At 41.7% G+C, this 25,509-nt stretch overlaps 1 protein-coding gene across 2 annotated transcripts in view; it reads right to left on the bottom strand.

The window, feature by feature from the left end:
* Positions 1–25,509, bottom strand: part of MYO1D (myosin ID) — a 162,452-nt gene that overhangs the window by 72,383 nt on the left and 64,560 nt on the right. Inside the window, exons 15-19 of one of the 2 annotated variants that reach the window (XM_049799607.1) lie at positions 25,073–25,239; positions 20,450–20,657; positions 4,709–4,932; positions 3,415–3,559; positions 2,714–2,818 (exon numbers count right to left, since the gene is read on the bottom strand). In XM_049799607.1, coding sequence (XP_049655564.1) covers positions 2,714–2,818; positions 3,415–3,559; positions 4,709–4,932; positions 20,450–20,657; positions 25,073–25,239 — 849 coding nt within the window. Of the gene's footprint in view, positions 1–2,713; positions 2,819–3,414; positions 3,560–4,708; positions 4,933–18,310; positions 18,447–20,449; positions 20,658–25,072; positions 25,240–25,509 lie in introns of those variants that run through there. The other variant, XM_049799608.1, reaches the window with a different exon arrangement.

The following is a 25,509-nucleotide window of genomic DNA, read 5'->3' as shown; positions in this document are numbered from 1 at the left end:
TTTAAAAAGACAGCATAGGTTATAAATTGTTTTATGTGAAGAGTAAAAGAAGGCTAATGTTGTTTTCAAGGTAAAGACTGTGTTCTTGTAGTCAAGGCCTGGAGTCGCTTACAGGCTCTACAACACTTTTCACTGTTGCTTAGTCTGCAAATCTGATGTTCAAATTTAAGGTATAATAGATTACCTCAAGAAGTGCATTAGTTAGAAAGTGAAATGGTAAATCTTGAAATGTCAAATCTTTGTCTTGTTAGCTTTCAAAGTTCAGGATTGTTTGTCTTCTGTCCTTTGTTCACTTCAGGCTTGCCTGGACATTTCTCATCCGTACAAGAGGGAAGACAAATGGTTCACTCAAAAAGATATTACATCCAAGCATGGATTTGAAAGGGGTCATTTGCTTTTGAGTTTAAACATGGAGATGTACTGAAATCACCAGGCTTACACACATCATCAAGGATCCTACAAAGTTGCAGTCTTGTCCTCAACAGCAATGCTGCAATGATTTTATCCATTTGTTGGAGGAGAGGTGCTCCTATTTGCTTCTTTAAGACCGCCATTTTCCTAAAGGAGATGCTGTAATTTCACTAAATTTAGCTATATTTTTTCTGTCTGACACAGATCCTTAAGACTGAAGACAAAAAAAAAAAAAAAAAGCATTAACAACCTCAAAGACTCGAGCACAGCTGGGTTGTGGCTGAGTAGCAGTTCCCCCGTGACAGCTGACCCATCACGCACGGCTTTGTGCGCATGTCTCTGTTGGTGGCTGCAGGTCAGCTTGTCTTACGTTAGCCCTGCTGTCTGAACGTACGTATTCGGCTGCTATGCTCGTGTGTGTGATTCCTCTACCGATGATTTCAAAAGCCATGCAAAGGTATCCCTAACTAAGCAGGCAAGCAGAGGATTAAGCCTGACCTCTCTGATAGAAGAAAGCGACCAACAATTTAACCTTTAAAAAGATCAAAAAAGTTACAAGATAATTTAAAAAGCACAAGACTGCAAATCTATAACCTCGCAGTCTCTGCCATATTTTCTGACTTCAGCTGAGCTACGTTTTTTAAGCACTCATGGTAAGCTAAAGCTTTCTTCACCTCTGCGAGCACTGAACCTTTCAGGCCTAGGAAGAAACCCACTTCATGATAAGTAAAACCTATTCCATCTCCAGACGGCTTTTATTATTGAAGTGCTGGGACGCCAGTGCAACAAACCCACCAGAAAATGGATTTTTCCAGCAAGTAAACTCAGTAGCAGGATGTATAGAAACAAGGCCTGTTTGTATGCTCAAGGATTTCTTCATACACCATAAACAAAAAGGAACTGCTCCGACACTTGCCTAAAGGCAGGAGCTCTGTGCCTGCAACTACTGAACAGGATAAGGTACGGATCTGTGCTCCAAAAATCTGCTTTCCCCTATGCTTGCACAGGAGATTGTCTTCCAGAGCTGACTCAGGAGCAAATGAGAGAAACATATAGACTTAAAAGCTTAAAAGTTGTGTAATAGTGAGCAAAATTAAACTCTCACACCGGGTATACATATATTATACACACACCCCCTGAGTAATTCCCCTCACTGTCATTCCAGTCTCATTCAAACCAACAATTCCTACAATCAAATATTTAAGAGCTGAATATTGTATTTTTACAATTATTCCAGCTTAGCTAGAAACAGGAACAATTTGGAACTAGTTTATTAAACGAATTAGAAGAGGAATTATTTTGTCTTCAGCCTGAAGTGAAAAAAGCCACAGGGAAATTCTCCTGTATCTCCTTGTCCCTAATGGAGGTTCCACCCAAACTGCTGCAAGATTGTAAGGAAGAGGTTTGGATCCAGACTCACCCAATCCTCTTTTAATCCTAACAATATATAAACCAATATTCACTCAAACCATTCATTCAACTAGCAAAACACACTCTTAAAGAGACCATGTTAAAAGCAACAGAATAGTCCACTGAAATATTTTTGTTTGGAAAGCAGTAAGAGGTTTCTATTTTTATATACACAAATCACCACTGAATAAATAATATAACTCCCTAGCAAAGAAGTTTTGTTATGAAGTGTGATTTTATGCTACAAAATGAATTTTGTTGTTACTGTTAAATATAATATTTGCAGAATCATAAACCATTATCATGCACATGCTCCACTTCTGGCAAGTGGGGACCAACTGCAATAGCACATTTTTAGAAATAAAAGGAAGATACAGCTTCTTAAAGACACTTGAACATCAGCAGCCCCAGCTTGCCATTGAAATTGGTTTTGTCTGTTGGCTTTGTAAAATTCAAAATATCCTTTCCTGACAGACATTTAAAACCAGTACCATTTAGATCATTATGAACTACCCATAAAAAAATATGCAAGCAAATTTTCTAATTATTTTTTTAAACCATCCAAATGATTTAACAAAAAACCAATTCTGCTATGAAAAAAGTCAGACCCAAACCAGTTACACAGAATCAAGTGAATTTATTCATGCCTCTGACATGAAGAGGCCACAGAAGCCTCTCAAACCAAGCACCTTTTGGTGCAATAGGTTCAGAGGTACGTATACATCAAAAAATCACTGATACCGTTCGTTGAAACAAGACTGCTTTGAACTGCCGCCTTTTAAAGCATCTCCAGGATTACCTCCTCACCCTTGGCTTCCCAAGATTTCACTTTGACCGCAAGAAGTTTCCCCACCCAGCCCATGTGTCTGCAGACCACGCACATGCCAGTTACCTTGCGGACATGACAGGAGAAGAGCACGTTCATGTACTTGTCTTTCCGTTTCAGCTCATTGGCAACAGGGATGAAAGAGCCCGTGGTCTGAGGGTTATCTGGTTTCTGAAAGAGCAAAGACAGGCACATAACTCTTCTTGCTTACTGAAGAAAGTAATTGCATTACGTCACAGTGGGCCAGAGAGAACTGCAGCTGCATCACTGTGTTCGAAGGCTTCCTCCAGTCTCTGCCTCATCAAAGAGCAGCAGAGCATCTGGAGTTTTATGTGCTTTCTGAAAAAAAAACCCTTAACAAAACAAAATGCTTGAAGGAAGGACAGAGTAAAAGGAAGCAATGCAGCTTGCCTAGAGAGAACTTCTTTGTTCCTTTTCATTTTATGCTATTTCTTAACATCCCATTATACCTAGAATTTTAGTTTTACATCGACTTCTTTCCTAGCTTTGGCCATTTGAAGAGCCAGCTGATGGCATCACTCATTATCTTCTAATGCTGCTTGTGATGCTCAAGCTATGGTCCGTATTCAGAAAAATCACTCCTAGTATAGTAGAAGTCAAAGACTCTGAAACTATATAAACCTACTTACAGAGGAAACTTTAAAGTACTTCTCCCTCCCAAGAAACCAACAGTCACTTTTTAAGATTTCCACCCTTTTAGCATTCTAAGCCCCAGCCATTGCATTGATGACTTCACTTGTACTCACCAGTGCGATGTAATTCCCCTCCCATGCTCTTTGTAGGCCAATATCAGCTCTGTGACCCTTCAGCACTTCCATGGCAGCAACCTTGGCCCGCAGTTGAGGTAGGACTTCTGGTGGGACGCTCCGGATGAGTTCACCTGCTCTCCACCTGCCGCAAAACGCCTGAATCAGTTCCAGTCTGTACCATGCACTCTGAGGACTACTTCTGCCAGATCAACCACAAGGACACCCCTAGACTATAAATGTCAGAGTAAAAAGAAGTCCTTCCATTGCATTCATAAAGCTGGAAACATCAGTTATCACTTTAAAGTCACATATCATCTCTGACTCCCAAAAGATTTGGCTGGTATACTCCTCATCCCATACCCAGAAGTCAACTACTGGCACATCTGTTTGCAATAAAGTTTTTGCAAGCCCATTTTTTGGCTCATTTACAATATCATTCTCCTTTAATAGCTGAATTTGGCCCTACAATTGAAACCTAACCAACTGTGACATGAAACAGGGCAGGGCAGCCCATCCATTACTACATACTATACTCCAGCCTTCAGCAGCAACACCACGCCTCCAGGATTAATGCTATGAAAAGTCTTTCAGCAACTAAAATTTTGTAGTTATGATAATTGAGCTTATTCTGAAAGCAGGACTCTCTACCCAAATAGGCTGTGGATGGCTTTCAAGAGACAGCTGGGGGAAAAAAACCCAAGGCTAACTTGATCTAGTGCTGGTGGTAATCCCCCTTCAAGCAGATGGCTGGACTGGAGATCTCTGGAGGCTCCATCCAGCCAACATTTCTCTTGTTCAGCGATTTTCAGAAGTCATCATTTTTCAAATTGGAATCGTAACTACTTTGCCTACAACTTAGCAGAGAAAAAAGTCACTAGCTTTTAGATATTAGGAGTTTGTAATAAAGGTATAAAATACCTCTTCTACACATAGAATATGGGTGAATAGCGGAACATTGCTTATTCTACTGCAGAAAAATACTGGCTTAATATAAGAAGTCTTGAGGAAGTCGAGAAGATTCCCTTTCTCTTCCCCCTCATCTAACAGCAGCTGCTCTTTTCTTTTGAAGCCAACCAGAAAGGGGTCAAGGAAGGAAATACAATGTCCATCCTGACTAAATCTTTGAAACAGAATAATTATTTGCCTGGTCAAGGGTGCCAAAAGCCACTGACATCTTCAGCTATGATGTGCAGTTAATGTTCTTCAGTCCTTTTTTCAACTTTTATGGAACAAGCAGTAGCTGTTCACTCCTCTAGGTTACACTGAAAAGACAAGAGGTTTTCTTTTGTACCTATGGTAAATGGTCTGGAGTGCCTCTTCAAATCGGCGCAGCACTTTTGGAGGAGTGGGCCACTGCACATGCTTGCCATAATCCTTCATTAGCCTCACATTGTGAAAGCGTCGGGCAACTTCACGGATGTAGGCCTTCACTTTGTAGCGGCGGTAATACTTGAGTATTGTGAGGGCGGCCTTTGTCCTCTTATAGCGAAGGCGAGCCAAAGTGCCCCTCCAAACCTAAGAGTCAGTGGAGAAATAGTTTTAGCAATAAAAAGCAGGATATTTTTTTCTTTCTGTACTCCTATACTGCTGAAATCAATAAATATATTAGTTTTATTTTGAAGGAAGTGATTTCTCTGTACTAATCAAATCCAATTAAAATATGACTGAAAACCCACTCTGTTTACCAGTGTATCGAAAAACAATTTTAACTCTGATTAAAAAAAGATTGCTTTGAAAATAGTTTGGGGAATATCCATTCTGGCTGTGCGGTGAAAAGCAAGCAAATAAGCAAAACAAATGATGTCCTCCCAACTTGCCGGACGGAAGGCCAGCTCTGCCAGCTTTGCTGCGAGTCTTATTTGTGCCTGGAGAGCACCACAGGCAGAAAACACACCATGTTCTGGACTTCTTCTGACACCCCATGCAAAGAGGCACTCTGGGACTCGGTGCAAGAAGACTGCCTGCAGTGCTGACGTGACTGTACGTTGCTACCTTAACTCCTAACTTGAAGACCGCCTGCACAACAAAGCATGGCAGCGCTCAGCCAGGCTGGGCAGGTTGTGCTGTTCGATTCCTGTAACCAGAGAAATGCATATTCCCTGAGCGCTCTCAAGCTGACATGCACGTCCCCAAGGGATTTGTCAACAGCTGTACCTTCCATCTAATATAATCTGCCAAGATGAAGATTGTATTTTTGTTTCCTTGTAGAATTAAACTGGAAGGATAATGAGCCTCTTGCATACGAAGAGTGCTTCGCTGCTCACTACGGGCCCTGCTGGAGAGTTTATTTCCCTCTTGAGAAACATCCCATAGCACCATTGATGCATATCAAGCCTTCTATTTACAGAAGAATTAATTAATTACCTGAGGCAATTTCCAACATGATATTCACTTTATGAAGCTGATGTCAAAGGTTCTCTTGACAGCTTTACTGACAACCCTGATATGTGGCTGACAAAAACTATATGTAGCAAGCAGTATAGCAGATGTGAGGGGCTGCTCTTCTCTATACACTCAAAATTCAGAGGAAATAGAGCCTTTGGGTCCCAAGCCCCTCAAAAGCAGAGGACTCTTCTTCCAACCTCTGTCAGAGCAACCCCTCCTCGTTCCCCTTTGGCCTCACTGTCCTTGCGTGGGATATCTCCTGTTCACAACAGACATGACTCACGTGGCTCCAGCAGAGCCTGGGGAGTTACTCGAGCACCCACCGCTTCACTGGTGTGTTTGATGCTCCGTAAAGCACATTTATGTTCTAACATGCCAGAACAGAGTCAACACCCTACACAACACTGCCCAAACATCCGAGGTAAGGCTGAGCCAATCCATTCCTCAACCTGTATTTTATTGTGTCCAAATGACTGTAAGCCTACAACCTCCAATATTTTATTCCAAGATAGAAACCAGTCATCGAAACACTATGAAATCACCCTAAACCCTATGCCATTCTGCGGATCATTTACCATGGTGAAAGCCAAACTGCAGCTGCTAAGTCCCATACAGCTGAGAAGCAGACAGAGCCCAGCTTACTCCTATATGGTACGTTGTGTATTGGCGGTAGGAAGACAAGGAAGGAAATGATCCTGGACAGCAAAGTGTAGCAAAATGAAGTAAAGCAAGCAACTAGGTGAACAACTGAACACATGCAAGGTGACTGAAGGCAACATCCTCCTAATTAGACCTCAGGCCCTGCCAGGAGCCACACTCCTAAGGAGAGTGTGGGAATAGAGACTATTTCAGCAGTTGAAGGGGAGAGCTGGGGAAGTGAGGCAGGACACAGGACAGTGAAGGGAAAGGTAAGAGCAGGAAGCACAAAAAGCAGTCCCTGTAACCACAGCAGAAAATCAGCACTGACAAACAAAACCGGCAGGAAGAGAAAGCGTGGGTTAAACAGTGAACAGTGAACTGGTACTGAAAATCTCAATGCTGCATGCATATAAAATAATGTATAACACTTTCCTTATTTTTTCTTTGAAATCATTAGACAGATTGAGGGAAAGCAGCATCCTCTGCATCACATATGCTGTTCTTAGTAGTCGCTTTTAGCACACTCAGTTATAACTGTAGTTTTAGTTCTATGTAACCTGCATATCACAAAGAGACACAAGAACATTGCCATATTAAGGGCATCAGAGCTCCTGAGAACCTCAGGGCTTCCTGAAGCCACAAGCTAAAACCAACTTGCACAGGGCATGGGTTTCACCCAAAGTGTGTAAGGCTGATTTAAACCTCCCATTTTCATGTCTGAGGGCATATCAGGTTCAGAAACTGTATGAATTTTACAGAATCAGCAACTAGGATAAAATAATTGAGCATCTAAAGAGTACTGAAATAATTTGTGCCCTTTTTCAAAGAAAAGTGAAGAAGACTTGGATTACTTGAGACATTTAAATGTAGACTGAAGCGTCACAAAATGTACCTGCAAGGAATGTATGGACAGTAAACAAGACAAACTAGGTAAAATCCTACTGCCAACTTCAAATTTTTTAATTTAGTAAGAACAGAAATGAGGAACAAAGGGTTCCAAGTCACAGCTAAACAGCCTTCTGAATGTTATAAAGGATCCCAAGAAAAGAACATGCACGGTAAATTTGTGTAAGCTGCTAAAGACTTTGCAGAGCTTCACTTCTGTCAAGTTTTTCCCAAAAACATTTTGAATTGTTTTTAGATACAGAACAAGGTCTTGATTTTGCCTCCTTGTGCTTGAAGTAGGCACGCTCTTGAGGGAAGTCTCTTGCTGTGGTTATTTTTTACACCAGTCAGACATCCGTGGAACAAAGGCGCTGTAACAGATTGTCCCAATGTTGTATCAGCTGCATCGCTGCAGAAATTGGCTTCACAGCAAGAAGTGTCACAATTGCTACAAACACTAGCCTTCCAAATCCAATTATCCAGCTGAGGCATGCCCCTTGGCTACACACAAGCAGTAAACTATTAATGAAAAGCATGTCCTCAAATCAAGTTGTCATAACTGGATAATCTCCCTCCTAGTAAGGGCCTTCCTAATAGCCACAATGGCAGTGCCTCCCAAAAGTAAGGAGAAAGCCAAGGATAAGAACAAACTTCTCCCAGGGAATGGGGTACAACTATTTTTAAAATTAATTTTCTGGCTTGGTGTTTTTCTTTTCAACCACAGGGCTCATTTCTGCTTAAAGCAGTCCATCAATAATGTTGAACTGCCAAGGCAAGCTGACTACCTGATGGTCTAGCAGACTCTTCCAGAAACAGGGACCATTCAAACCTACAAACAAGAGGAGGCTGTCAAAGCCACAAACTCCTTGTTCAGCAGCCACTTTGTGTACTCTGCATTGTGTAGCTGTGAGCAATGGGTCAGAACCATACACAAGACAAACGAGGATGCTGGAGTGTTTCCTACCAACACACACCTTTCTCAGGCTTGAACATTGGGAGAGCAGCAGCTCTCTCAATGTACCTTTTCAATTCTCCCCCCCACCTCCAGTTCATAACTCAAGAACATCAAGCACTGTAAAATGAAATTAAAGATCAAATTTCCAGAGTTAAGTTTATCATGGCACTTAACAGATTCTCACGTTGCAAAAGCTACTTTTATTGTTACATGCTAGAGGATAATGGTAGAGTCAAGGCCAAACGTGGGGGACCTGCATGCCAAAAACCCAACAGAAAGATCTGTGCATTCAGGATTCTACTTCTTTCTTGTGGCCCTCTGTACCCAAGATAATGTCCAAGTCATTTTCATATATAGTTCAGAAAGGATTCAACAGCTCCCATGCATCACCGTTCTGAAACTTGACAACCAGTGAGCAGCTTTCAGCTTGAACTTAAATCAAAACTACACAGCAGCAAGCTGGTAGTTTCAGCACTTGCATTTAGCAAATCTTGCAAGGACAGGGTAAACAGGCCTGAGAATCACAGTGCCCTGTATCATTCCTCCCACAGGCAAGAATAAAGTGATACTTCCTTTGCCACCTTTCTGAGACTTTCACTTCTGGTTAACCTGGCTTCCCATAGAAATGAGACTAAAGATAACCTTGTCCCCATCTGACCTCCTGAGATTGCCGCGATATCTTCTGAATCTCTAGCCAGCTTCAACCAAATCTGACAGAGGAACAGAAGACTCAAAGAGGCAAGTCCATATATCTTTCAGGAAAAATCAACAGCAGAGTAGAGCAAGCCTCAAATTAGAGTGACATTGCTGGAAACGCTTCAGAATGAGCTCAAGAGCCATCTGCCTTCTTTGATCTCCAAATCCCAACCAGCACACACGAAGCTCCTAGCTAGGCACAGCCACACCAGACTGCATGCCAAGCCAAACAGGTAGAGGATACCAGAAGGATCTGGCAGTATTCCAGGGGGATGAAAAGGTGGACATGTGTGGACACAAGGGAAGGAGTGGAGGATATGATGAAGATTGGAGAGTACTGGCAGTGAAGTGGTCACAAGAAGAAAACTGACTGTTGTCACTGTGGGGTGTCAGCAGTGTACGACAAACCCATAGGAAGCCAGGCTCGCAGAAAACCTTGTTTGATGACAATTTTCAAAGTGACACACTGAAGAGCGGACTCCAAAGCAATCAATTTTGTCACCAATTAACGCAGTGCCTAGTGAGCAAGCAAGAGCAAGAGACATCGTGCAGGACACGCTATTGAACAGATTGTCCTTTACAAGAAGAGCTGCCCAAGGAGACAAGGCAGGGCAGGGTATAGGAAGGGGAATAACCAGCAGCATGTGTTGGCTCCACAATGCATGTATGCACAGGAGCGGACCATAAGTAAATTAAGGACTCAAGAGCAGAGATGTATAACTACGGTTATGTTGAAAATGGAAAGAAAAGGAGGTTTTAGGCTTTTTAAAAACAAACAAACAAGCAAGCAAGCAAACAATAAACCAAACCAACAACATTCCTCCCCATCCAGTCCCCACCCATGGTGTCTCCTCATCTCTTTCAATACCTCTGCCTTCTCCTCTATGCTTTGTCCTCCTAAAGGTCAGGTGAAAAAAACCCAAGGGCAAGTGAAACTATGACTAAAGGGCTAGGAGGATAGATGGAGAGAAAGGAAAAGGCTGGAAAACAAAGTCTGAACAACACAAGAAATTCAGTCAAAACTCCTGAACATTACAGAGTGTTTATTTCTATGGCTGCTTCCAGTGAACAAGAGTTCCTTGCTGTTTGCTTTACCACAGTCCCTTTTACTCCTTCAGTTATGCCCACTGATGTGGAAGTGACCACTGGGACCACGAAAAGCTCCAGATCAAGAGAAATCCTCCTGCACAGCTCTGGGTGCTCGGTGACCCCATCAGTGGTCCCCCTCCTCCCAGTGTGGCAGCTGCTTTGGTAGCTTCTGAAGCTGGGACTTGCACAAAAAGAAATAGAGCATTCATCCAAACCAAGAGTCACATCTTATCTTATGGGAAGTACTGAAATATTTTATGAAGCATGTTTAATTCACATGTTTTCTGATTAAAATTTAATAACTTAAAACTCAAATGAATGGAAAAGGAGATCTGAACATGCCTTTAGAATCTGCTTAAAAACCTTAGCGAGCTTCTAAGGAAAGTTTCTAAGATTAAAGAAACCTAACACAGATCTAGTCCATCACCTTAGCAGAATATAAATCCTATATACCAATCTATACATTATAAGCTCGTTTGCAGACTGCAGTCTGCTTCCAGGCTCAGAATTTCCCATTAAAAAAGGCAGGGGGGGAAAGGAGGAAAGAAAGGAAAACAATCAAATGGCCACTGCAGAGCACAGGGAAAACCAGCAGACCAGGCAGGTTGGGCCCAAAGTGCCGAGACTGCCTCGCCTGCAGGTCTTCTATGGAAAAAGGGATAATCTAGATTTGACCTAGATGCTGCTATCTCTGCAAATGTAGAAGAAAACCCACACAGCACGCAATCTAAACATATGAGCAAGCAAACAAATGTCCAGAATTCAGCAAACTGAGTTTGTCTAAATTAAACACCAGTGTTACATTTTTTGAGCAGTTCTGCAACTAACTAAACCTTGGAAAACTATTTCATGCTTGCTGTATGTAATACAGCACACCTCCTCCCACTAGGCCTCCTTCGCACTAGCCTGAACTGTTTCGTGATCAATATTTCATGCTGCCCTAGCACAAGCTGCCCTCCAGGCATCCAAACTGAAAGGAATAAAACAAAACCTAGCTAGAAATTCACACAGGCATGAACCTTCCTGCAAAGCTTTAAAGGATCTCAAACAGGAAAGGTTATTAAATATTTAAGTCCATAGTGCAGTGCAGAAGCTGTATGCAGTTCTGCCACAGGGTCCTCCGAGGCATTGCAGTTAGAATAAATGCTCAAATCTGAAGCAAGCTTTAATTATACTATTCCTGATTGCTTTTGAAAGGGGTCACCTCCTTGCAGAGCACAGATATGATGGAGGGGCTAATATTCACACGCAGCACCCACTGGTTACTTGCATACACCACAATTTGTGATCTGCAGTTTCCCAATTCAAGTAAATTCAGATCCCATAGAAGGTTTGAGGCAAATGGTTTTAAATGAAAGCCTTTCCATTCTAATAGATCACATTACAGAACATATAAGCAGTGAGTGGGAAGAGCTGCTTAATTTACTAAATGATATTTTCTCTTTTCACATGAGTCAGCTGAACAATGTTCGTTCTATCACTCTGCTTAATAGAAACAATATTCCACGAGCTAGGAAAGAGAGAAGGGTCCCACTCAGAAATTAATTAGATCATATTAACAAGACCATGTCCAAGAATAAACATAAAAATTATCAAAGGAACAGTGGTTGTAAGCAAGTTGCACACGTGAGACTCATGCACGTACACATGACGTGCTGGATGCAGAACCCTAAACCGAGCTGGTCTGGGCTTCTCCTGCAGCTCGTTCTGCTGCTCAGCAATGGCTGCAGCAAATGTCATGCTGCTGCACCCGTCTTCCTTCGAGGCCAAGTCTGAGCTGCTGCTGCAGTTCAGCCTGAACGCCTCAAGAAAGCTCTTTGCCATCCTACTCTTAAGGAGTTGTTAGGTCCATTTGGTGCCCTTCGCAGTGCCCCACTGTCCTGACAAAGGACATCCCATCACTCCATTCTGGTTGCACTCTGCAGAATTTCCTGCCTCTGACAATGACCAGGGAAGGAAGATGTTGGGAGAGAGGAGATAACTTTATATGAACAGATGAAGAGAACTGCCAAAGCTCCTGTATTAGGGAAGTAGAGAAGTTTACAATCACCAGAACAAGGCTGCTGCCATTAGAAGGCAGGAACCTTCTCTCATCCCATGAAAATACAAGGTAGATTTTTTTCATGATGAAGATATCAAAATACAAGTTACTTCATGATTTTCAATGTTCATTGCTGGTAAAGACTGCAAGGACAATCAGAAGCACAGAACAACCTCCAAACACGGAGAAGTTAAATACGCTAGGAAAATTGTCTGTGGGAAGAGAGGACTGAGAGGGGATATGACAGATGTCCACAGAGCCCTGAGTGAAGTCCTGCCTTGTCAGTACAGGAATGAGTGGGTATCAAGTGAAGCTGGCAGATGCCAGGACACAAACAAAGCAAGATCTCTCCATGCAGTGGTTAGCTGAGCTTGCCAAAGAAGGCTACAAAACCTAAAAGCTGGTGGCACATGTTTGAAGAGAAGTTCAGGGAAGAGAAATCCAGCAGGTGTTATTGAATAAAAAACCCCATGTCCAGCTCACATCATCCCAAGTCCAATGTCTGAAGGGACTGGGAAAGTATTAAGGAGAGGGATGATGCACACTTGCCCTGCTGCTGTCCTCCCAAGGCATCTCTTGGAGACACGACCATGGTCCCGATAGACCTTTGGTCTGATACAGCACAGCAGCTGCTACAGTTTAAAACCTACGTCTGTTTAGTGAAGTGGCTGAGGATTAAGCTCCACCTACATTTCTGAAGTTGTGACAGCACTGTTTTGTTAACAAGACTTTCTCGAACAAAGCAGATATAGGGAAAAGAGAGTCATGCAAAGACCTAGAATATGTTACTTACCTTTGTCTAAAGGACACGAACACCGCTAAAACATGCATTTCTGCTAGGGAGGGCAGTTTTAATCATGGTTGGGAAAAAAAAATATCCAGAAATATTTCAGCAAACACAGACCAGTCACTATACGCTTATTTTTGCCCAAAAGCCCCATAAGCAGTGTAAGTAGCTTGCTACCCATCCCCATGAAAGAGTGGGAAAGCCCCTCAAAGGGACTGTGATTTACACTGCACTGCTCTGTTGGTAAAGATGATACACACAGAAATTGTCTGTGCATCTCTACCTTACCATAGGCACAGTTCACGTGATCCTGGTATTTTTTACTATCACTTTAAATTAAGATCTTTCTTAAGTTAAGGTTGCTGAATGCTATTTGTGCTTGCTTGTACTTTAATTTACACCATACTGGCAGTATTTTTACAGTTCGAATAAGCCTTAAAGACACCTTGAGGTGCACCAGATCAGGCACAACAAAAAATAATTCCCTTTCATGAAAACAACAAGGAAGCATCAGTAGCAATGGCTGCAGAATCTGGTCTTCCCAATTTGTCTGTGATACACATGAATAAGCATGAAAAAAATCCCCACCCAAAACCATGGAAGGAGAGTTAGAACCTAAAATACTCAGTTTACAAGATCAGAACTAGAAAAAGTTTGCTTAACAAACAAGGGACTGCAGAGATGTTTGCTGAAAGAAGCCTGTTCAAGAGGGGGAAAAAAAGCCACATTTGAGACTGGGATTTCCAGAGGGACATGGGGACACAGCATTCCACAATTCTTCTGATCCGTTACAGAAATCAATTTAGATTCTTTTTAAAGTCCTTCCGACACATTCTGCAAACTGAGATCAAGTAAAGCAAAACCTGAACAAGCAGGTTGGAGCAAGCAATGGGCAGCATTAACACCTAACTACGGGCTCTGCAGCTGGCTTTGCAGTCATAATTTATGAGAATTTACAAGCAGTGCTGCAAGAAGCAGAAGATCAAGATGAAGCATTTACAGAATCGGGCAGTTACCTGCTCTGCCACGGCTGCCGAGCACTTTGCTTCTGACTGGGCTTATTGAAGTCATTCATGCACTCACCAAAGCACAAACATATTCTCTGTGATGCTGGCAACAGGCTTAGGGAAGAGTTTGAGTTGGTTCTTTTTGTTAATGTTTTTCCCCACATGCATGGGAGTTAACAAACCAAGTTTTAAGGTGACTCTAACAGCCGTGAAGCTCAAGGTCTCAAAGCTGAGATCCTTGAATAGGCGGTTGCTCCATCATCCAGCTGGGCCATATTTTTAAACAGTGAGGCACACACATGGTATCCTCTCTCATCCTCCCTTGCTCAAGAATAGATGGATATTTATATTTATTTAGACTAAAGCATATTTTCACAATATTTCCTAGGAGAGGAAAAAGATAGTAAGCAAGTATCCAGTTGCCCCATTGCACTGCTGCTGAAAGGGTAGGATCCATTTCATCTCCCATGCTTTCTCCCATGGCCATGTCCCTGAGTCCCCTTTTTACCAGCAAGAATGTTGATCTGAAGGAAGGTGAGATGGTTGTGGAGCTAAATTTGCAGAAAATAGCTTCTTTTCTTTTTCTTTTTTTTTTCTTTTTTGGTAGTAGGTAGGTTGGTTTGGGGTTTTTTTTGGGGGGTGGGTTTAGGGTTTTTTTTGTTTGCTTTTTTTGAGTTTGAGATGCCTCAATGCATTCACACTAGAAGCAGACAAGTGATGTTACTAGCACAAGCAGCATAGGCAAAGCAGTCGGATCGGTCTGCTAGGAAATCAGCTTGGCCACACCGGCAAGTGGCACTGTCAACACAGCAGATACATCCAATTCTTCATTTCACTTGGTCCTTCACAGCACCCACATGCTGCTCCTTTGGAAGGAGCTACAGCATCTCCTTTCACAGTTTCTCCCTGCCAAAGCCTCTCAAGATCAAAGCCTCAGTTCACAGTACAAATCCACATATAATTACATACCTATTTCCACTTATATTATATTCAAAACTTCACGAACACATTCCCTCAAGATGGTAAATGCCTTGAGTCTGGATGGCAAATGCATTGCATCACCTTTTATTTGGGTCACTGAACCAAAGCCCTCATCAGATTACTACCGCCCGTCCATAATCTGACATGAAAACGCCTTCTTTGTCAGAGCGAAAGCTTCCCTTTGTGGATAATGCTTCCCAGCGCACCGTGCTTCAAGGACTCATGGGGCTGGAGAAGAAAGGGAAGGTGAAACATTAAATTATGACAAGTCAGACATGGTTCTCTTTTTCTGCTCTTCCCTGCCGGGGTTGGAGGAACGTTGCCATGGTGATTGCAGCTGTGGGGCTGCAAGCGACAGCTCTCCCGAGAGCATCCTCTGCAAACCCCAGCGCCCGCGGCGAACGGCACACTGCCGGAGGACGGGCACCGAGGGGCCGCTGGGCCATGCCACGAGGACGCGTTAGGATACCCACGGCAGGGACCGGGGCCGGCGGTGCCTCCTTCCAGCTGCACTGACCACCTGGGCTTGGAGGGCTTCCGCGCACAAGGATTTCTGTCCGAGGAGGTGCTGGGCTGCAACGCAAGGACAATTCTTGCTTCCTCTGCATTAGGCAGTAAAGATTTAGTGAAGTGATTACCATATGCAGCTGTACTGGTCTGATAAAATTACACTGAAATAGTGCACTAAATTATATTGACAAGATACATCATCTTTGCATGCCGCACGTGCCGGCTGGCTGGGCTTTTTTTCTTGAACAAAGCACTATTCTGCAAAGCTAATGAGTATGTGGGAATGTTTCCAAGGGCAGAAAAAGCAACGGAGTTTTATGGCAGCTTTTTTTAATTTTATTTTTTATTTTTATTATTAACATTAGAGCTGCTCCATTTGCATTCATGAAGACAATCATATAGATGGCAAGACCACAGGTATAGTAAATAAACTCAAATGCACCACATAAAAAGAAGTGATGTTCTCTGCTGGTGCTTCTAAAATGACCAGTCGAGTTGACTCTGACAGCGATGTCTCCACTGCCATATGGGTTTTCTAATACTGGACACAGCTCTCGCTTGCTAAATTCTCCTGGAGCCAGCAAGTTGCCACAGTTAAATCACATCACATCTGCTTACTGACTTTGTTTGGTCTGAAGTAAAATTACAGCCTGGAACCTCACTAACAATTTATCACAGAAGACAAAGGAGCATTGAAGATAAATCTAAAGGAGAAGATATCCAGGAGATGTGGAACAAAAGAAAGTAAAATTATCTACTTAAACTGGAAGTCGGTTCTAATTCAATTTAGACAAACCCATAAACAGCAAATTCTTATCAACATTAAACAAAGGAACCAGCATTATTTTGAGGGTTAAGGGTTACGCACATGATAAAGCTCTTAAGATAATTACTGAATCTCTTTTTGAAAGTCTTGTGATTTGTACGAGAGCAATAAACCACATAGTATATATCATTAGAAATGAAGATGTACATTTAAAACTACCAAGAAACAGAATTTCTAAATGCAGATTCTTCTTTCCTTTAAAATCATTCCTGTGCAAAGAAAAAAGTTATTGGACCCCAGCCTGTGATCGGCTGCTTTTAAGGCTACGCCTGACATTTTCCCTCAGTTTTTATCACACAAATGCCTATTGTCACAACAACACGTTTTATCTCCATTTGTCTTTTCCTTTTCCTAAATTCAAATTTGAGGAACTCCAATGCAACAGAAGGCTCAATTATTTAAAAAAAACCAAGTTAATCTCTCTCTTTCCTTTTCAATGTAATCACAGTTTGCCTTACTCAGCCTTCGATGCTTACAGGCAAAGCTAAAGTAAGGAAAAAGGAGCAAGAATTAAATTTTCATATGAGTTTTTAATAAACAATTGAAAGCAAGTTGAGAACAGATATTAAGATACAGGCAAAACTGCCTTGATGTTTTCAGAGCATAGAGAAGTCCTCTTCAGATCCTTACTCTGATTTTATTTTTTATTGTGTTGATTGTTCCTTTTTCAGCACTGCCAGTCTTCAACTGCCCCATCTACTGGCAGCAGAACACGGCTGGTGCGTGAACACAGGAGTGATCTGATACAGAGCTGAGAATAAGATCTATCAGTAAACCAAGAGAAATACAGAAAATGAAAGAAAAATTCAAGCATTTTCCAGACAGATTTAACACCGTAGAAGTTATCTAATTCCATACCTATAGACCTCAACCCAACACCTGCTCTTTTGTTGACAAGCTGTTTAGTAAGCATTTAACTGATTCATCAGTGTTTCTTGTCTTTAGTTGCAAGTTCCAGGACTCTAAAGAGCTCCTCTCCATCACTTTGCAACCATTTTGGAGCCTGGTTGAAGAACATTCAGTAAGTATAAACAGAGACACGGGTGAACCACAGCAACATTAAGCTACAGAAAAGGAGCTCTGGCCATCCAGTTTTCTTCAAAGTCTTCAGTACCTTAAGCGCTTGAGAAGGAGCTTGTCTTTTCCTCACAAATCTTTTATTAGGTAAATTAGAATCTCACTAGAGATTTCTCAGAGGGAAATAACAAAAAGATGACTCCACCTGTCCTATTTCAATACTTTGTGCAGAACAGAAAGATGCCTCCATGTAGACTTATATTAGTCCCTCTCGACTCCAGGGAGAGGAATAAAATAGGGGAGGGAGGTTTGTGAAACCATAGGACAACTTGCATTGGCAATTTAACTTTTGTCACTTTTGCTGATTGTTGCAACAAGAGAAACCCCAAAAGCACTGCAGTTATTCTATATATAATCCAGCATGCCCAATGCCACACAAAATCACTGTAGCAAAATCCCTCACAGAGCCAGAGAGTTGATCCATTATTCCTCACCAGGTACTTACCTTCTAGAGGCAAAAATATCTTTAGCCCTGCTCTCCTCCAAGGTCATTGAGCCCAGTCCAGATCACATCCCAGTCTACATAATTCTGAAGTTTCCATCTAAAGGAAAGGCCAGCAAACTCACAAAAACTGACATGTTGCTGTCAAAATTGTGCCTCACGCTGCTCACTGGATTTTATCTGAAGGAGGAGCTTCAGTGCTCACCTTGCAGTGAGACATCATCTGCTTCCACAGCACAGCTGGGCTGGGTCTTTTAAATTAGTCTCCAGTAACTACACCTTTCAAAAAAGGTCACCTCTCAAGTCCTCAGACATTTAATATGAAAACTGGGGTCACCTGGGAGCAGGTGCCCCCCCTGCAGCTTTATTCAACAATGAACTCATTAGCTTGCCTCATACCACTATGGGAAGAAAGAGACTCCAGATTAATGGCATGACCAACATGCTTAGAAAAGTGGCTGCAGACAGGGGAACTCCTCCCAAGAAACCACAGCGAGCACAGTGGAAGTGCAACTAAAAATCCAGAAAAACCTGACAGAGGCGTATGAGAGGGGCTCCACAGATTAGCCCCATTTCACTCCAAAAGAATAAGCCAGAATAAGCTTTTGGAAAAGTATGCTGCCATTTCCAGGGAAGAGACCTGGAAGAAGATGACAGGTAGTCCAAGGAAGCTGTTGTGAAGCTCATCAGCAGGGCAAGCAGAACACTGCTAAAAAAAGGAAAGAAAACACTGAACCACAAAGCTCAGAAAGAGGCAGGTCCTGCATCCTTTAAGCAGCCTGAGCTTTGCATTTCCAGAAAAACTAATCACATACATATATACAAAAATTCCTTACTAAAGATAAACCACGCAATCTGGCACAACAAACACCAACAGAGATGCAAACCTGGACTTGACACTTTCTCCTTCCATACTGGTCAAATTGTTTTGCTTTCCAGAAAGGGAATCAGATCAAATGCATTATAAACACAAGAAATGTGAGTGTTTCGCAAAAGTATTAAAGCTTGCAGTGGATAACTTTTCCTCCAGGGTCTTATTCTTCACCAAAAGCATTTCAGTCCATCAGGTTTAAAAAGTTTGTGCAAACTTATGTTAACTGCATAGCTTTAGAGCAAGCTTTTTCTCTGTGACGTTTTTATACCCATCTGTCAGCAGTTTCTATTTCTGTCGGGCAAAAAGGGTTTCAGGAGTTCTGTTGTTTCCCAAGTTCCAAGAACGACAAAGAAAAAACACATTTGAAGAAATAAATTTCTAAAAATCTTGACCTAGTCAACATTCCCTGTTAGTTAGGACAAAGTCAGTTCCACCATTTCTGCGGCACTGAAAGTCAGAAGTTGTTGCTCTTTGCTAGACAGATCATACTCATACAGAACACAGTTTTCAGCAAGTACTAAAACCAGCTCTTGTATTTTTTCGCCTCTGGTGTACACTGCTTTTGAGGTTACAAAACCAGCTTCTATTATGGTGTTGTGGCCCCAAAAAGCACCTAAATGATTTAGGAGCTAGCCAAGTCACAACCAACTCCCATGGCTTAGGGCTTAGAAGAGTACCTTCATAAGCAAAGTCTGAGAATGTGTTTGCCCTGAAGTCAGAGAATGTAAAATTACTTATCCTAAGGGTAAAACCTGAAACATCTCGAGCTCAAATCCCATGTTCAGAGAGGAAAGACAAGTGCACAGGTCCTATTGCACAGTGCCTTAGGTGTCTTACCCTTTGTAATGCTAAGGGCCTTCTATTTTCTGTTCTGTAGACTACCTTTCCCTCTGTTACCCTTTCACCCAAGCTGCTGGGGCAGCATTTTCCAGAGCCTCTGTAGCAGTGTTGTCCCTTGTTCCTATGCTGTAACTACCCTGGGTTTGCAGGTGCAAACCCCAGTATCACATGGTATGACAAGTTCTTATGGGAAGTGACTGCCACTAGTGTGCAAATCACCCCTTCCTTCTGTATCCCTTGTTGTATTTTTTGGTTTACATTAGGGGACTCAATAATACGGATGCTCAAAGCTTAAACCAATATGCACAAGCATTTGCCCCCAGTCATTGTATGCTCCAGTCAGCACTAACAGTATCATAAGAAAAAACAATAGGGATTTCGCACAGGTCCTGATAAAAACTCAATAATTATTAACGGAATAGTATGATGAGGGAGACCACATGCTGTACCAGAAAGGATGCTCTGCGAGGATGCTCATTTGGGAATCCTGTCCCTTCTCTTCCTAGCTGGCCTCTGGGGAAAGTTTTCCCTGTCTCTTTTCTCACTCTGTCTTCCCCTCTCACTCCTTTCCCTGCATCCCCAAGAGTTTTACCATTAGAGCTGATGTATGCCATCAGCTACTGATACACTAATAAACTTTTATGGATGTAAGCCTGTCTCAACATCTGTTGTGCAACACTCTTACACATTCATCTGTGAAAGTTTCTCTAAGTTTCTAGGTAGCCTACTTTCACCCAGTAAAGAACAAGTTTTTGAAACAGTAGCCAACAACCTTATAGGTCCTACAGCTCACAGTACATCACGCCACATTGAGACTTCAGTGCAGCTACAGAGAGCACTACTGAAAGAGCTTTAAAAAAAATTAAGCAGTAATCAAACTGCAGTTGTCCTGGTACAATTTGTGCAGACTTGCCACTTTTGCAAGTGAGCCCGAAAAGAGAGCAAAGGTGTTTTAAGGAACTTGAACTGAGTTTTTAATGCAATAAACTAAGCTTTACCTTCTGTAGGAAGAGGACAATCCTCACAAGCATCTTGGCATGCAATTCCTCCAAGGTGAACAGAGTTCGAGGCGTGCGGATGAAAATCTTGGTCTTGCCATAAGCAACATCGTGCTGAAATCCATGACACTCTATAAGTTTCTTCACAGCATCTTTGTCTGAAGGCAGGTCATGGTTTGGCCAAGTGAATTCTGAGATCATCTTGTACCTGTAATTACAAAGTACAATTTACAAATGTAAACTTGTCATCTAGGCTCTCAAGAAGGCCAACCTCCAACACATTTTAGAAATAATTATGTTCTAAATTCTAATAAAATTGGTTATATATAGAAGAGCCTCAAGACATCCTCTGTAGGAAATGTGATCCTCAAAATCCAAGGAAAATTAATGAGAGGCATGATTCTGTGAGACACTGAAAAAAAATATTGTGAGAAGCTCACTTCATCAACGCTGAACTGATGCAACACAACAAACCTCACCATTGTCTTCCTGCAGATTTGGCAGTTCCATCATTCACACTTTCAGCATTCTATTTTAAATTTTTTTTTTGTGAGGAAGAAAAGCTTTGCTTTGCTCATATTCTGCATAAGAAGCCAACTGTAATCAACTGTTTTGTGAGAAACCCTAGATTTAAAAATTCTGCAAATAATTTTCCTTGTTCATCATTTTGGTAGCCATTTCTAACAAATACTATTATTTACCAAAGTAGCAGATAGTTGACTGCAACGATTTGTGCAAACGCCACTACTGCCTGTAATTGTTGTTCAGTCATTCCCTCCCATCCTTACTCTCTGAACTCCTTTTTACACTAAGAGAGAGAGAATGCAGGTTGGAACTAAGACAACTACACATCAAACATAAAAGTAACTGCATCAGACTCTGCTCTCTGTAAGATTTACCAGCCTTGCAAAGTACTGATTAGGTGAATAGATGTTTGCAAAAAGCAACAATGAAATTTCTGCATAAGATTTATGGACATAATCAAAAATGTAATAGACATTTTCACTGTAATAGTACCCGCATTCATGTTCTAAATAAAACAAGCATGCAGCAATCTTAACCACTTCTCTATTTAAAAGGCCACAATCCAAGTCAAGCATCAATCTCAATGTTTTAGACATTCAGAATTTTCAGCTACTATTAAATGGACACAGCAATAAACCTTTTTACTGGGGAGTGGGCGCACTGCAGGAGTTACTAAGCAGACTAAAATAAGCCTGAACAGAAATACATCACACTGTCGCTTTCATTCAACAAATTAGCCTTTCTGAATAAGCTGTTGAAGAGGGGAAAAAATGGAGGTGCACACTGTGTCTAAGCAGGGAACACCATCAGCGTGAGGGTTACAGCATGCAGAGTAGGGATCTTACTGATAAATAAAACAGGCATAGTAAAAAACCCTCCTCAGACTCACAACAGAAGATTTTGCATTTATACTTGGCTTGCAAAAGCATTCCTTCTCTCAAATACACATACACACAGGACAAATATTTTACACTGGTTTCTCTTTCCTATTCTCATCAGGAAAATGCTCCTGCAATAATTAATTCACTGGGAAAATCTTTCACCTTGGGGAGGACAAGCAGAGTGGCAGTGCAAACCCACACATTATTACAGGCCTGCTCTGCCAACAGGGCCAGAAAAAAAGGGGGATAAGGTGTCAGAGAACTGAAAAGCTGCCCAAAAGAAAAGTTAAATTCTCTTCCTCCTTTACAAGAACATGGATATGGTATTTAAAGACATCCTGAAGCAAACGGACCACCTCCCTCCTAGCCCACAGGTGGTGGGACTGGCGGTGGAATATCGTGGCATCCTTTTGTTCCTCCCACGGCATGTGCGGTGTCATGCCACAAACTCCTTCCCCATCGCAGAGAGCACAACCTGGATGCCACAGCAAGTCAAAATCCCAACCTCACTGCTAATTATAGTGAGGCAGAAGACAAAATAAATCTGCTCACTGACACCACAATCCTTCCCCTCTCCTGCCTAGAGATCTTGACAGCTTTCAAGGTCATTTATTCATTAAATATCCCTTTCTACACCACCTTTGTTTCTCCTTCTTCTCTGTACTCAGCTACAGAAACACCCGGCATGCATGAGGTGGCTACTAGAGTTTACAATTCCCAGTATAGCTCTCCTAAGAACCAAGGCTTTTGCAAGCCACTAAATTATGAAGCTTTAATGAAAAATATCAGGTCTGCACATGAAGTTGGATCATACTCTTATCACTGTGTGGTTTACAGCTATCTTGGTGTCATTTACATGCTATGTTTAACATTGCCTGGAAATAGGCATGTGGATGCCTTCATGGTGAAAGTGTTGGATTACGCTCACACACGGCCATGCCTGCAGATGCCTCGCTGGCGCCATTCTTCTCCCTGCCCTGCACACATACCCCTTTCTGAAATCCAATCAGCTTTTTTTTGACAGTAAGTTATATATTAAAACAAGAGAATGCATCACATCTATTTAAGATACATGGTCCTGACATGCATTTCTCGCAACTGGAAGATGTTTTTACCAAGTGAATGCAGGACATCTCTTGGTCCAACAAAAAAATATTTAGATCTTACTTTCTACAAATTGGTAAGGACAGACTGGTTTGCACAGAGCTCAAATAAAAGTTTTCTTCATTTCAAGGAAAGCTTGAAAAGGACATTTATTAACGGTCTTAACTGTGCTTCACTTCATTGCCTAATGGTCAATATGAGATATCAACTACCTTACAGTGTTTTAGGGCTAAATAGCAATAAGCTCTTTTCCTACAGAAAGGAAAGTTATGTTTTATGTTTTTATATACACACGAACATACATATAAAAAAATAGGCACACATGCACTCACATATACTTTTTATTTTTAGAGAAAGAGAGAGCTATCCCTCTTTTCTATACATATCCTGATATATATCTCCTGTCCCCTCCAAGAGGGATCAGCAAAACAAAACACAGGTATCTGTTCTGGGCTCAGAAAATCTGAAAGCTGCAGGGGCCTGTAAAGAAGTTAAACATCTGTTTATGGGACTGAAATTTTATAGTATCTTTTGCATACGTAAGCAAACAGATGACAAAGTTATGTCCCAAAATCGCTTCTCACTGAGTTACTCTAAATCTGTCTTAAAACGTGCCCCACATGCAGTGCAAAAGTCTGGAGCTGAAGGGCCTGGAATATCTTCCATGTTGCCAGTCTCCCAATAAGCCTGTTAAATATAAAGGAACAGAAATCCCTTCTGACCCCTCTTCAAAAACCACTCAAAAAATGTGCGGCTTTTACCACAAATCATATCCCCCAGTCCCTGTAAGAGCGTATGTCTCACTCAAAAGACAAGGAATAAAGAATTTTTGAAAAAATAAAAACAATATCCAGGCTAGAAGATTTTATTTTTTTTTTTAAATTTAGAAAAGTCAGTGTAGACTGGACTCAGAGCAATACTGCGATATGCAAATACAATGTCTGATACCTTACACTGTAGATGTTTAATCCTACTCCAGGGTCCAGCAGAACAAATGTTACAATAGCCTGAAAGCTGTACCAGTTGCCATGTGCTAATTTGGTTTACTGGCTGTAAACACCACTTCTGGTGTTAAGCTTACAGGACCTCATCAAACATTCATTAAAAACAAAGCAGCTGTTTATATTAATAGTAATTACACAAATCTTAAGAGTAAATTGTAATGAATTCCACATGCGAGGGCAAAAGCACACTCTAACCACTGCATAATGTTTAAGAAAACTGATACGCAGCACTGTAGGCTGTAGCCAGACCCTTTCGTTCCACTTCAGGTATCATGAAATATCCAGGCAAATCTCCACTGCGAACAGCAAAAGATCTTTCAACAGAACTTTGTTTCTAATGCATGACATCCCATCTGCTTAAATAGTTTAATTTTTTCTATCTTTACGGCCTTTTTCTCACCTGATTCAGTAAGACAAGTCAAAATCAATTCACTATTTCATCAGCAAGAGGTTGAATTCTTAGTACCCATGCTAATTTACTGAAGCTGTAAGACAAATTTCAATCTAAAACATTTCATTTGTCATAGGTCTAGTAGGAATTAAGAGGGCAAGAAGTATCAAAAACACATTTTAATGAGATCACATTACTATCCCTTTTTGAGACTTCCAGTTTTAAAGTCCAGAGGTTTCCTCCTGCACAAGCATAATGTCACTGTGCACCACCAAGTGCTTCCCAAGATACACAATGTCCGTCTGTCTCTCTCACTGCAACAATTAGACAATGTTCAGAGAGAAAACAGAAGTTAATTAGCTCTGGTTTTAGGGTTGTGCTCTGGGGAAGAACCTCATTACACGTTCCTGCTGCAGCGAGTAATACAGTAAATGAATTTTAGCAGAAAAGAAGTTGAGCCTGAGTGCCCCATATGCACCTATAAACACATCTGCTTCCACAAAATGAGAGCAACCATAGTCCATGTTAGACTCACGTTTTATCATACCCAACAGCAGATATTAAACCAAACACGCCATCACCCATACAGTGAGGATCACAAGGCCAGAGGACTTAAGACTTACTCTTCACTCAAGGGGAGACAGCCAAATCACACACCTCATTCCAATGTCCGAGTTGTCCTGCAAAGAACTGAGTCACTTGCCAGCACCCTTCTTACCTGTGAAGAAACTTCTCATATGTTTGGCGGTAGGCAAAGCCTGCTCGGCGGACTCTCACGTTCTCCAAAAGGCCAAGGTATTCAACCTGATGCCTGCAACGCTCCTCATCAAAAAGCTGTGGTGACTTCTTATCATTGGGCTTAATGCAACGGACGTAATAGGGTTCCTAAGGAGACAAATCAAACCGAGTTTCACTCAGAAAGAAAAAAGTCTATGCAGACACAGCTGTTTCCTCATGAAAACATGGGAGATGTCAGTCCACCCCAGTCATCTGAATGAGGTTTGGTTGCTTAACAGGAATGACAAGGTTAGAACAGAAATGACAAGAGTGGCACATAACACATTCCTCCCCTTAGCACACTGCAACATCTGTTACAGGATCAATGTGTTATTCATTCAAGTTCAACTGTCCTTTGGTATCTACCCAGTTCCATAT

The sequence above is a fragment of the Accipiter gentilis genome, chromosome 5 (assembly GCF_929443795.1).
Source record: "Accipiter gentilis chromosome 5, bAccGen1.1, whole genome shotgun sequence".
Classification (NCBI taxonomy): Eukaryota; Metazoa; Chordata; class Aves; order Accipitriformes; family Accipitridae; genus Astur; species Astur gentilis.
The sequence above is the reverse complement of the archived record's forward strand: the minus strand, read 5'-3'. Positions and strand labels throughout refer to the sequence as shown.